At 32.5% G+C, this 14,933-nt stretch overlaps 1 protein-coding gene across 1 annotated transcript in view; it reads right to left on the reverse strand.

Moving 5' to 3' along the window:
* Nucleotides 1-1,328: 1,328 nt before the first annotated feature.
* The window catches only part of Slc35a3 (solute carrier family 35 member A3), a 44,218-nt gene continuing 30,613 nt past the window's right edge, over nt 1,329-14,933 (reverse strand). The window contains exons 6-8 of the mRNA XM_047548275.1: nt 13,051-13,169; nt 10,790-10,923; nt 1,329-7,417 (exon numbers count right to left, since the gene is read on the reverse strand). Coding sequence (XP_047404231.1) covers nt 7,327-7,417; nt 10,790-10,923; nt 13,051-13,169 — 344 coding nt within the window. The 3' untranslated portion in view covers nt 1,329-7,326. The remainder of the gene's footprint in view (nt 7,418-10,789; nt 10,924-13,050; nt 13,170-14,933) is intronic.

Genomic DNA, 14,933 nt, shown 5'->3' on the forward strand with positions numbered 1-14,933 from the left:
CTGTCTCTAAATAAAAAGGGCTGGGGATGTGGTCCAGTGGTTAAGCACCCCTGGGTTCAAACCTCAGTACTAAAAAAAAGAAAAAGGTATCTTAATTTTTAGAACATGAATGCTTAAGTATTTAGGGGTAAAATGTCCTAATAGAGATAAAATGCTCAAAATGTTAGTAACTATTGAATTTAGGTGATATGCTACTCTTTTAACTTTTTGTATATTACAAAATAAAGAGCTGAAGAAAATTTAAATTAAAAAATTCCTTAACAATCACATCTTTGTGTGCTCAGGAGATAACCTATGAACTTGTTAAAGCTTACTTGGCATGATTTGACATAGCATGGTTAAAGTCATCAAAATGGCAGTAGTTGTGCTAGGCATGGTGGCACACACCTGTAATCCTAGCTGTTTGGAAGGGTGAGGCAGGAGAACCACAATTTCTAAGCCAGCCTGGGCAAGTTAGGGAGACTCTGTCTCAAAATAAGATAAAAAGGGCTAGGGAAGTAGCTCAGTGGTAGAGCACCTGTGGGGCACTTGCCTAGAGTGTACAAGGCCCTCGTTCAGTCTCCACGACCACACATACACACAAACAAAAAACAACAGTATAAAAGCGAAAACTAAAACAAACATGAAGTGGATGCAAATAATATAAAAAAATGGAAATTTGAAGCATTATGTATATTATACAAAAATAATGCTTCAGTTTTAAAAATTCTAGAACTTACAGCAATACTATTAGAACAGTCACAGAATGTAACATGGGCTCACATCTTTCATGGTTTTCTGTAATCCTATGAGCCTCCCAGGAAATATTACCCTACCTTTGCTATATTAAGATCTATTTGAGGCCAGGTGTGGTGGTGCACACTGATTCCAGCAACTTGGAAGGCAGAGGCAGGAGGATTACAAGTTCAAAGCCAGTCTCAGCAACTTAGTGAGACACTAAGCAACTCAGTGAGACCCTATCTCTAAATAAAATATAAATAAGGGCTGGGGATGTGGTTCAGTGGTAAAGTGTCCCTGGGTTCAATCCTTAGTACAAAAAAAAAAAGGAAGAAAGATATATTTGAGCTGCATGCATATATTTGGAAAAGTACTTAGCATCATAACTTTACATTGGATTTACTATCCAAGTAGAGTAAAACATTAACATTAGCCTAAATAAAAAACTTAATAACCCCTTAATTATATTACTTTTGTATATGCAGTGTCTTATAAAAGAGCAAACACACTCATGAAAATTTTGTTAAAAAACACATGTCTGGGACTGGAGATGTGGCTCAGTGGTACAGCACTTGCCTAGCATGTGTGAGGCACTGGGTTTAGTTCTCAGCACCACATAAAAGCAAATAAATAAAATAAAGTTGTGTCCATCTACAACTAAAAAAAAATTAAACGTACATCTTATTTAAACATTTAACTAAATTTCTTACATGTTCTATGTTTAAAGTACATTTAAGAAGAGTGCATTTTTAGATTATCTCAAAACACTGTAATATTCATCATTCTTTCAGATATTTAGTGACTTTAAAAAGGAAGAAAGTGTACATTTGGGGTCAGCTCTGTATTTCTAAAGGAATACCATGTTATTTGTTTTAAAGAAACTATTTTAACATTTTAGAAATCCTAAATGAATAAGTGAAAATAAATGCATAAATGAAAAAATACAACTGATCCTTAGATCCAATGTAAGGTTGATACTTGACCCTAGTGACTGGAAATGTGTACCTAACAATAGTGAAGCCTGATGGTGAACCAAAGCAACTGCTATCAGTTCTATTCTATTAGCTTTTCTTTATACTGGTGATAATTAATGACTAATTTAAAATAAGTTCAAAATTGTATATTATATAGTTTAGATAAAACCTAAACAACAAAAAAAAATTTTTGAAGTGGTGTTTGGTTTATGTTGCTCCTGCTGGACTTGAATTCCTGGGCTCAAGTGATTCTCCTACCTCATCCTCCCAAGTAGTTGGAACTATAAACATTTCACATTGCCTGGCCCTTATAAACCAAACTTCAAATTTGTCCTTTAAAATATTTCAGCATTTAATAAAGCTATCATTAAACATCAGAATTGAAAATACATATATGCTAGTTAGTATAATATCTGATTATATATATTTTCCAACCCTAGAAATGTTTAGAAACATAAAGAATTTCTTAAAATTATAAATGGCAGTACATAAATTAAAAGTCTCTATACACGTGAATTGTCATTGCTTATGTCATCCCCAACAATTCAGGGATAATTTATTTACAGATGTTCAGTCACTGTGCAGTAAGGAATTTGGCCTTCATCAAAATTCTGGTCCAAGTCTTTGGGAGGTTCCAAAGGAATGTCTTTTATTATTTATACTGGGCTTCTCAGACCACAACTGACAATTTATGTTAAAAAAATGACCTATGGTGAGCCCTTGGAGCCTAATGTCAGAAAGATCTCCAGGGTGGGGTCAAAGGCTGTAGAAAATTTAATCATGCAGACAAAGAATCTGGACACTACAGCTCGGTGAGCTTCCCTCTGCATACTGTCACATACAGTGGCCAAAGGTAGATAATGTTGTCCATGACTCTACAAGGAGACAATCCTGGAAGTTCCAAGTTTGAACTCCTCCTACACTTTGCCTTATGTGTTTCTTCCTTTGTCTGGTTGTAATTTATATTTCCTTTCCCTATAATTATGTGACTGTGAGTAAAATAGCTTTGTTAGTTCTTTCTAGCAGATCATCAAACCAGTGGGTGGATATGGGAAACCCTAAATTAGCAATCACCAGGACATTCTCTATAGAAAAATCTCAAATCTTGGGTAATGGAAGGCAATTTGTATCTTTCTTGATATTTTCTAGAGTGAGTATGTAATCAGTCCTGCCTTGAAGGAATTATCTTTCTAAGAACAGTAAGAAGGACTGTTTACGATCTTACTTATTGAAAGGTAGTAGTATCTATAAGATGATTCTGAAATATATTTGCATAGCACTTAGATTTGAGATTGTGATATACTTTGAACAAAAGAAGCATTCTAATTAAAAAAAATTTTTTCAGCTAGTGCTGTTCATGAGAAGTTACCAAAGAAAAGTATATATTTTTTAAATGCTGATATTCTTATTTTAGTTATCTTTTAAAACAAAACATTTTGTGTAAAGTTATTACAATAATAGAGATGGAAATAAAATCCTATATGTTGCTTATTACATTTAATCTCTGTGCATTCAACTGATGGTCATAAAAGAGCAACTATATTCAAATTGTAGAGAAAATAAGTACTGAATTACTTTACTTAATTAACCTTAATGCTAGCAAAGAGAATTTTATTTACAACAAAATACTTTTAGGCTATTATCATCATACAGGTAGACAAATTCTAACTAGTTTGAATAAAAGCCATTCTTTTCATGCCAGTGCATAGGATAGAGAAAAGGAAGGATAATCACATGATAAGAAATCAACCAGAAAAGTAAAGATCAGCAGTTCATTTCTGATATGTGAGACTAATTCATAGGTTCAGTCATAGACACAGGTAAATAAGGAAATATAAGGAAAATCTATATAGAGTTATTTATGAAAATAATCTGTTTCAATAATCTATTAATTAGATAATGGATACCAAACAATGATAAGAGAAATTTTCCAATTAAAAAGTCATTTAACAAAAGATCACTTTATATATTTCTTTAACTTTGTCCATAAAACTTTGTCCATAAAAAATTTAAATATACAAATTACATCCCCAAGTCCAAAAGAATCTTTCTAAACAAATAAAATACAGGCATTGACAAATTTGGGATACAAACCATTTAAAAATCTTTTTTAAATTACAGTAAATTATATCTTATAAGAAATGAGACAACAAAATGACACTTATATACAACTGTTAAAGTTTCAAAAAGCTGAATGATGGTATAATGGTGCCACTTTGTGTAAATGAGAACTGTTAACTAATGCTTTTAATAGTTATACCTATTTCAATTTTGTTAGATAATGGATTTAAAGAGCAACATCTGTTATGTTGAAACAACCAAAAACAGAATTATTGTTATTCTTGGAACATTCTAATTTTGCCTATGTGTCTAAAATTGTGAATTACAGAAATATTCTTCAGAAAAGTCAAGTATTTGGTAAGGCAAGGCACATAGGACCAGATTTTGATAAAGGTGCTTTTTTCTTAGCCTATAACTACTTTATCCTGGAAATTCTTGAAGATGACTTTCTTTTCTTTTTTTTCTTTTTGCAGTGCTGGGGATTGAATCTAAGACCTTGTGCTTGCAAGGCAAGCACTCTGCCAACTGAGCCATATCCCCAGCTGCTTGAAAGATGACTTTCAATATAGCATAAACAACTCATGTAAAGCATATATCCATGTTTTCAGTGAACGTTTAAATAAAATGAAAGATGGTAAACCCTTTCTTAAAAAAAACAAAACAACTAAGTTGTTGACTGTACAATAACATTTTACAGGCCAATGATTTGATATGTAAGAACAGTCACTATTACACTAAATGTACAGAGCACAATGTCAATTAGTTTCCTTTTAGATTCCATGTTATTAGAAACTAGTTTAAATAGCAAACTGCCTTTCCTTTCTATGAAATTTGGTGACATTTGATGTAAATATTTAAGTTTGTACCTCTAAACTACATATTCTATCATAAAAGTAGCTTAGGACTTCTCTAAAATCATTTACTAAAGAATTGGTAATATTGCTATATTGCAACATCTACCTGTTACATTTTAAACTTTTCTTCACAATACTGTATTCTTAATTTTTAATAGAATTATCAATTGTCACTGTCCTCCCAAGAATTAACACACCGTTATATGGAACAACTTAGATGAGAGATAACAAATACACTTTTTTAAAAAGTACAGAAATTTAAATAATCCAGGAATAATCTTTATAAAAGCTTAATACAATAAGGACCTTTGAAGGTCATTAAAACACAAACCACATACATAAAATAGCATTATCTGTATATATGACATGATCTAGGACCTAAGTTCACCTTCTTCAATATGATTATTTCCTTTGAATTAAAAATTAAAAACTACATAGCTCAATAACATTTTCAACCCTACTAGAAAAGCAAAGTATAAATTATGACTAATGAAAGTTTGCTTTGAAAATATACTTCAGACTACTTTTCCATTTTCACAATTTCTAATTACATTTTATAATTTTTGTTAGAAATCTTGAAAATTATATTATTATGGACACTTGAAAATGTTATTAGTTTAACGTATCTACTATCCAATAATTTACGTGTGTAACTGTTGAAGTGTTAAAATAGGGGCAGAATAAACCTAAGTTAACAATTAATTGTGAATGCACAATGCATTAATACATAATTGCCCAAACAATACTTCACTGTAAACTGAACATATATCTTTATTTAAAAGTCTTAAATTCTGTGTAGTTGCAAGATTTAGATTTTAATTAGTAGCAATAGGATAATATAAGCCTGTATGTTGTTGCAGTCTTAAAACAAAATGTGGTTGTTATCAAACAAAATATTCTAAAAGGTGGTCAATGAAAATCATAAGTCTGGTACCATATTTTTTTTATCAATAGCAAATTAATTTTAAATATTTTATCATTTCAAGCACTTTCAAACTCTGGATGGAGTTGATTAGACCTCCAGTCTGTAGAGACTATGTTTTTGCATTATCAAGGTAGCACAGCCAGTCCAAGTTAGCCAAGAGTACCCAATGGTTTCTAATAACACTATTCTCCAGTCAAATTCTATTTAACAAAACCCATTAGACCCATATAAAAATATTTATTGTTTTACAGTTTTTATATCAGAACAGACTTTTAAAAATATATACAGTATAAATGAAAAAAATAAAGCAAAATACTTTATACTTAATAGATAATCTGCATCTAGTCAATAATTAAATTAAACCTATATCAATTATAGAATGTATTTTTACCCACCAATTCGTCTTACTATTTCTAATATATTCTCTCTCCTTTGAACCAACTAATTAAATAACATGTAATTTGCATCCTCAACTCCAGTGTTGAATCGGGAAGAAAATCCTCTAAAGCAAAATGGTGACTCCTTCCCAGCAGCTTTCATGGAACACAGAAAGGGAACTCAGAATTCAGCTACCTCTCCCAGTCATGTGATCACAGTATTCCTGGGGAAAATGGGCTTATAAGAAGTCTAAAAATTTTTTCTGACCAGTCTTAAATTTAAGGTTCTGGTGCTATTTAAAATAGTGTAATATGGCAACAGGAATGTCTCCAAGAAAAGTCATTTTGGTCTTGGTCCACTGATACTTATACTAATATTTTTGGTGGTTGTTTTTGTCAACAGTTGTTGATTAAAGGAAATTTCTACAGATAAGTAAAATATTAATTTAAAAACTTTCTAGTTGTATACAGTGTAACTTGATAGTTCAAAATTCTCCGTATGGAGCTATTAGACAAAATTGTTTTAAATTATTAAATCACTATTTAATCCATTTAAGTTACATTTTAAATTTTCAGTAACAACACAAAAATTTAAAGTAATATTAAGAATTTATCTGATTTACAGAAAAGATATGCATTAAGAGATCAAGGGTAAAACTCCATTAGAGTAAAGTCACTGGCTACTATCTAGCACAGGAACAACTGAATTACATCCAGCTGTCTCGAAGCACAAAAGATCTTAGAATTTATATGGAGAAATAGATGTCTCTTTACATTACATTTAAATATGAATTTTATTCTCTGACAAATCAGACCCAGAATATTACCTTATCAAATTTTTGTAATTAAACAAGTAACATTTTGCAATCTTTTGTTTAGTAATCTTTTATACAAATATAAAAATCTCAGATGTGAAAAAATTTTCAAATCATATTCTTATATTTCACAGCTTTATAGGTAATTATAGTTTTCAAACTTTGACTATTCCATGTAATTTGATATTTCTGTACAGAAAGAATAAGATAAAAAACATTTCATAAGAGTAAATAGATCTAATTTGCAAAAAATTGATATCTGACATTTGTGTGCTCTTGCAAAGAGTGCATAGGACATTTCTGCAGCAATCAAAAAGGTAAACTCTTTTTAAAATTAAATTAGATTTCAAGTTTCCTCCCATATTCTCTCTAATTCTAAACCCTGGAAATACTTTCAAGTTTTGATTTCTAGGTGTAATGTTTTGCTACATATACAGTACAAACATTTTATCTCTAAGTCTGTATATTTTCAAACCACTTGAACAATATGATTAGATTCAGCATGATGATATCTTCACAGAATCTGTAGAAGTCCTCTGTGCAAGATTAACGTCGAGATTTCTAGTGCACCATCATGAGAAACCAGTTAAAGAAAGTTTCTGACTATGCTTTAATGGGATTTCCTGCAGGTTTGGGATCATAACCATATAAGAAAGTAGCTGCTATTACAAGGATGGCTCCAAGGAAAAAGACACTAAATGACAGAAAGGAAAAATGAAAAAAAGAAAATCAGATTAAAAGTAAAACAAATTCTTCCTATATCTTTATCATAAACACAATTATAATTTGGGAAGAAAATGTTGCAGTAACATGGCTAAAAATATTGAATACTTCCCATAAGGTATTGGATATGTTATCTCACTTAGTTCTCACAACAACCCTGTTAAGAATTAATAGTATTATCTTCATTTTTTTACCTATGAGCCAACAGGTTTTAAAAGTTTAAATAACTTGGCTGGATATGGCGGCACACACCTGTAGTCCCAGTGGCACAGGAGGCAGAGGCAGGAGGATCTCAAATTCAAAGCCAGCCTCAGCAAAAGTGAGGTGCTAAGCAACTCACTGAGACCCTGTCTCTAAATAAAATATAAAATAGGGCTGGGAATGTGGCTCAGTGATAGAATACCCTTAAGTTTAATCCCTGGTACCCGCTGCCAAAAAAAAAAAAAAAAAAAAAAAAGAAAGAAAGAAAAAGGAAAAACAAAAAACAAAAAACAAGTAACTTGCCTGAAGTCCCACAACCTTAAGCACAAGACAGGATTCAAGCCCAGATGTTTCTGACTCCAAAGTCTGCACTCTCATCTCCTGCACTATGTCTTCCAAAGCAAGATGTTTTAAATGCTGTATTTTACCTAAACATGCATTTTGCATGCAAATACATTCAATAATAAAAGGTCTCAATTCTTTAAATTTACCATATAAAAGGAAAATTTCATTTTTTATATTAAACAAACCACAGTAGGTTCTGTTTAAAATGCAAGGTAATAATAACCAAAATTCAGGCCTGATTTATAAAAACAAATAAGATTAAATAAAGGAAGTTCTTAATTTCCTTTTTATTCCACCTATCCATAGATATAATCTAACATATATTACCTTATTTTGGAAGCGAACTTAAACTGTATGGAAACTAGATTATGAAATTTAACTTTTGATATATACATTTTAAAAAATGCTATTATAGAAACTTGAACTAGTCTTGGATTTGAAGTTTCTACTAACAATTCAAAGTCATTCTGATCTAAAAACAAAACAAAAATATTGCTCTATAAAGGAAAAAAATATAACCAATTTTTACTAGGACATCAAAGGCCTCTAATAATATGACCTCTCTGACCTCATTCCCCATACTTCTCCCCAAGCAATGTATAATTCATTTGCTCTATTCAATGTGCTCTTTCATGATAATGTTTGTAGATGTTATTCCCACAGTCTACAGTTTGTTTTATTGCAAGAAAAGTATTTATTTATAACAAATGAGATCTACTGTCTCCAAGACTCACTCCCTTAACTAGAGTGACTTTATTATACAACATTTATCACCTTATTAATGTATTATTCATATATCAGCACCCCTGCTCATCTATGTGCTCTTCATTCATTATTGTCCCCAGTGCCTGGCATATATAGGGAGCTCAATGATCACATGATAATTAATCACTAGTGTTGATTTGATGCAAATTGGTAACTTTTCAGAAGCCTTAAAGAAGCTATATAATTAAGATTAAGATAACATAAAACTGCCTATAATGTATCTTGAAAAAATAACTACCACAGAAATATTAGGGAATTATTTAGGCTTTGGATAACTATCTGTCTGGATATTTTCTTCATCAGTCATTATGAACTGTTCTTAGCTTTCTGGAACTCTGGAACTACACAGACTGAAAGTTTATGCTCAACTAAAGTTGTCTGATCTAACTTTCTACTCACTGCAGAAATCCCTTCCATGATTCCTATAACAGAATCTACTTGTATATTTAATGCTGTCAGGAAACCCCTGCTTCTCAAGCAAGCATTTTTCAAATGGTTCTGAGGGTAGTAGCAGTGGAGGCTGTGATAAATGGTCTGATTCTGGAAATAATAAAAAGGAAGAGTTGACAATTTTTTTCTAGATTAGAAGCAAGAGATAAAGAGAAACTGATAACCTTACTCATTACTCAGAGGATACACTTTAACCTTCTCTTTCTAACACTGTCTACAGAAGCTGCCTTCCCTTAAGGTTGTTGTGGATAAACTGTTTTCATGTCTGAGTCTAGGAGGAGTTCAGCCTAAGCAAGTAGAATAATAAAGGTGCTGTCACTAAGTTAGAAAATCCAGCTGGGGATAGGGAATGAGTATCTAGTAAACCCTAAAGTAAAAAAGTGAATAGGCATTAGATACAACATCCTGAAATGTAAATTTAAATGAGAATGAGTACAGAGAAATATCCTTGAGAGCTGGCATGGTGGCACACACCTATAATCCCAGTGACTGGGGAAGCTGAGGCAGAAGGATCACAGGTTTGAGGCCAGCCTCAGCAACTTAGGGTGCCCTAAGCAACTTAGAAAGATCCTGTCTCAAAATCAAAAAGAAAAGGGGCTGGGATATGGCTCAGTGGTTAAGTGCCCCTGTGTTTAATCCCCAGTAACTGCTCCCTTACCAAAAAAAAAAAAAAAATTCTTGGGACATTCTGAAGTTTAGAGAATGAGAAAATCAGGAAGGGAGTGAAATTGGAGGAAAACCAAGAATGATGTCTTGGAAGTCATTAAAATATAATCCCATTATTATTATAAATTAATTATAAAATTAAAACAAAAAAAACCCCAGAACTTTCAGTACCATCTGTAATGGGTATTAATTACACCAATTCTTCCTTACTGTCTCCTCCCTTGGCATCCATAACATTACATAATCCTGAGTCTCCTGCCTTACCTATCACTTCTTTTATAATTCCTTTCCAAACTGTTCTTTTTCCTACAATCACCTAATTGAGTTTTCTCATGAGCCACCTTCTCCATAAAAACTTCTTCAAAAATTTCATGCATTCTCCTGGCTACAAAAATTATACATTAAAAATGTTATGAGCTAGACAGTCGTAGGCAGGATAGACCTGTCTCAAAATAAAAAGGGCTGGGAATATAGCTCAGTGGTAGAACTCTTGCATAGCATGTATGAAGTGCATGTATGAAGCCCTGGGTTCAATCCCCAATATCACCAAAAAAAAAAGTCATAATTTATTACTTTATAACACACACACACACACACACACACACACACGTGTGTGTGTGTATAAGTTTTTCAGTAGAAGATTTTTGCATATATTTAGTTTGAAATTTTTTTACAAAAACAGATGAATTTTTAAATCATATTTCAATACTTTTTCAAAAGTTATAATAGGATAAACATCAAATTACTGTAAGCATTCTTTTTTTTTTTTTTTGGTCAGTGCTAGGAACTGAACCCAGGGCCTTGTGCTTCTGAGGCAAGCACTCTACCAACTGAGCTATATCCCCAGCCCTACTTTAAGCATTCTTAATTTTCTATATACTTCTAGAATTTAAAGAAGTAGAAAATAATATTTTACCTGGTTGGCACAAAATCTTGTAGCCAAAAATAGGATATCAGTGTTGATAATATTATGGATAAAGAGGTTGCAAATCCTTTTAAAATATTATCCGCATACTTAATAACAGCAGCTATAACAAGACCTCCAAGTGCCTACAAAAGTTTTAAGAGATCATTTTTAAAAACAGAATTGCTTTGCAGAGTAGTTTCATTACTCAATGAAGGTTTAGGCTTTTGTCCTACAAACTAAATCCCATTATAGTAAGCAATTTACATTAAGCATTTCTTATAAAGAATATACTTAGAGGTTTTTGTTTAATAGTCCTCATATTTCAAAAGGTATCTAATAAAGTGACTTCCAAAACCATCTGAAGCTTACTGTAATAAAGTTTGATCACATTATGAAAAACATCTATTCTCACCTAATTTAATAATTAAACATCATTTGTTTGGACAAATGTGTGAAGACTGGTCATTGTGAACAGTGATATATTTTAATCTTTGAGTAAAAATGAAATAATTCAAAAGGTGTTTTTCACTAACCTTTCAGTAGCCTCCTAACTTGGCTTTCTTCTTCTAAATTCTCTCCATTCTAACCTACTGCTCACTGTCATCAAATTACTCTTGCTAAATTACAGTTTTAATCATCTCTTTCTCCTCCCTTGTTTCCTCCCTTCCTCTCTCCCCTCCCCACTTTCTTCTGCTGTGCTGGAAATTGAATCCAGGGCTTCACACGTGGTAGGTAAGCACTCTACCATAGGCTATACCACTAGCCTTGTGCTCTTTCCTTAAAAGTGTATGAAGAACTTTCTACCTGATCTCTCTCAAATTCCAGACTGAGGCTATTTAAAAAATGAGGTTGTTGTGGGTGGGTGGTGGCTCTGTGTTACAGTGCTTGCCTAGCGAATGCAAGGTCCTGGGTTTAATCACCAAGGATGCCCCACTCCCCCCCAAAAAAGGAGAGGGAGAGGGAGGGAGAGAGAGAGAGAGAGAGAGAGATTTTACTGTATAGGCTGACCATCCCTAATCCAAAATCCAAAGTATTGCAAAATCCCAAATCTTATTTGAGCACTAACATGATGCCAGAAGTGGAAAATGCCAACCTGATCTCATGTGATGGACAGTCATAATGCAGGTACATTAAAAATATTGTATAAAATTATCATCATATTATGTGTATAAGGTAGGGGTGTGTGTGTGTATGTATGTATAAATATAGGCATGTGTGTAAGTCAATTCCCCAAAATGCAAAATCTGAAATACCTCTGATCTCAAGTATTTTGGATAAGGGATATGCAACCTGTACTTCATATCACCTTCCAGATCTAGACCACTCACCTTAACAATTTCACTCTACTTTTTTCATGATCGTAGGTTTATTTAGAGAAAGTCATGAATTATGCCAATTGAGCTTACTACAAATTAATGTTTGAGTTCCATTATTTCTAAGCAACACTATCATTCATCTGTATATTCCTAATACCAGCCAGTTATACCGAATCTTTTTAATTTTGTTCATGTCTTCAGTGCCTACTTGAGGGAAGATGACTTCCTCTTTTGCTAGGATAAAATATATCACACATAAATTCTCTTGGCTTACCCTATCTACCCTATTTTTCTCTCATCATTGTCTCCTTTTCTTTAAGTATCTTAAAAACAGAAATATCCTTCCTGCTTTCAAAACCAAGTCATTCTTTGACATCTTCACTAGCCTTCCAGGACTTTTCTCCTTATAACTTCAAATACCTCCAGAAGAACAGAAGCCTCTGAGGGCAGTGACTTGTATCTTCATTTTTATATCCTCCAGAGTAGACATACTTGATAAGTATTTTTTGAAAATGAAATTAATTACTCAACTCTTGAACAAATTCAAGTTAAATACAAACATGTAATTTGACAAAATATTTCAATATGTTAACTAAAAAATGAAGTTAAAAAACTAGAATGAAATATCTAGATCTGCTTTTTGGACCTTCAGGGGCTGACCATAAACTTTCTGTACAATATGAGTTATAGAAAAATCAAAAGTTATATTTGTCCTTAGCTTCAATCACTTTATTCTTAAACTTGCATTTTGATGATGTTAAATACCACAGATTTTACTTAAGACCTTTTTTAAAGTAAGTTTTCCATTAGGGCATTAAGACCAGTTCTATTTTTAACTTCCCTGAATAAATTAGACCCAGTGGGAGAACTAACAGGAGAGACCTTTTCCCCCCATGATATCCAGAGCTGCTTTGATTGTCTTTAGCATTAAAGAAAAGACTTTACATGCTTTACCTGAAGAACAACTACTATCCAGGTCAGTTGGTTATATCCCTGAAAAAATCCATTCTTTGATACCAGTTCTCCATCATAAATGTAAACACCCATTAATCCAAATATGCTCCCAAAGAAACCTAAAAAAAAAGAGAGAGAAGTCTATGTCATGTCATTTAGTTTTTCTGAAGAGATATTTTTTTTCTGTTGACATCCCAAATAGTTTTATACTTATTTTTTCTTTTTGATGAAATTTGACTACTTTAAAATTTTTACTTGGTTTAGATAAACTTAACATCAAAGTATTACACAGTTACTACTATACCATGACTATAAAGTCAAAGACAGGAATAAAAAGAATAGAGATTACTAACCAACAGTGCTAAAATAATATAACTGCAGAAATTACATGATTATATCACTGCCCCTTCAAATATTTGCAAAATCTACTGCTTTTAGTATATGTCATACCTTGTATCTTCCTAGCTATGTCTAGATTTTGATATCTTTACATTAATATATACATATATAAAAGCTTACACATGTAACAGCATTTTTTCATATTTAGAAGTTTTGAAAGTATAATAATTAACAAAAAATCAGGGGTAGGATATATATATAAATAAATATATAACATTAGAATCTATATGTATTTCTGAAATCTCACTTTTGGGGAAAGCTCAGCGAAATAGAAACTATGTCTTACTCATCATCAAGTTCCTTACCTTTACAATATAGTGTATCATATGACTACTGGATTTAAGCAATTTCCAGGATCATTGCTAGGCTATGTACATCTGTAGCACCACCTCTTATAGGCAATCATTGGAATGTATATATACAAACAGGGTAGCAGGAATATGATTTTTTTTTTGTAAAGGTATAAGTAGGCAGCTTTCCATAGGAAAAGGAATTAAAGAGGATGTGAAAAAATTTTCAATTTCATTTATGCCAGCTCTATCCTTAATTTTGAGCATGAAATTAATGCTGGCATATAATTATAAAAATTCCTGAAAGTATTAAATTTTTAAAAATTTAATTTATAAAAGTAATATTGATAATTAACTAAAAACATATATAGTATATACTATAGTTTGGAACTAGAATGTCCACCAAAAGTCCAAGTGTTAAAGGATTGGTCCCCAGCCTGTGGCATTACTGGGAGGTGACAGAACTTTCAAGAGATGGGACCTAGAGGCTGGGTGTGGGTAGTGTATGCCTGTAGTCCCAGTGGCTTGATAGGCAGAGGCAGGAAGATCTCAAACTCAAAGCCAGCCTCAGCAACTTAGTGAAGCCCTTAGCAACTCAGCAAGACTCTGTCTCTAAAGAAAATATAGAAAAGGGCTAGGTAAATGGCTTGGTGGTTAAGTGCTGCTGGGTTTAATTCCCAGTGTTAAAATAAATAAAATAAAGAGGTGAGACCTAGTGGGATGTCTTAGATCATTGGGACCCTGATCTCTTCCTGTATTTTTGCTTTTGGCCACCATGAGGTCAAAAGCCTCCTCTGCTATGAGCTCCTGATGCACTGCCTCACCACAGGCCAGAAACAATGGGGACAAATGAAGCATGAACTGAAACCTCTAAAACTGTGAGCCAAAATAAACATTTTTTTTTAGAAAAATACTTTTATTAGTTGTTTATGGACCTTTATTTTATTTACTTATTTATATGTGGTTCTGAGAATTGAACACAGTGCCTCACCCATGCTAGGCAAACACTGTACCACTGAGCCACAACCCCAGCCCCCAATTTTCTGTCTTCATAAGTTGGTTTATCTCAGGTGCGGTTACAGTAATGGAAAACTGAGTAACACAGTAGACAAGGAAATATACATGTCATTTATGTCCATGTGTACAGACCTACTATATTCTAATGGTTGCGTAATGTCACCCTATCTGGATAGT

The sequence above is a fragment of the Sciurus carolinensis genome, chromosome 1 (assembly GCF_902686445.1).
Source record: "Sciurus carolinensis chromosome 1, mSciCar1.2, whole genome shotgun sequence".
Taxonomy (NCBI): domain Eukaryota; kingdom Metazoa; phylum Chordata; class Mammalia; order Rodentia; family Sciuridae; genus Sciurus; species Sciurus carolinensis.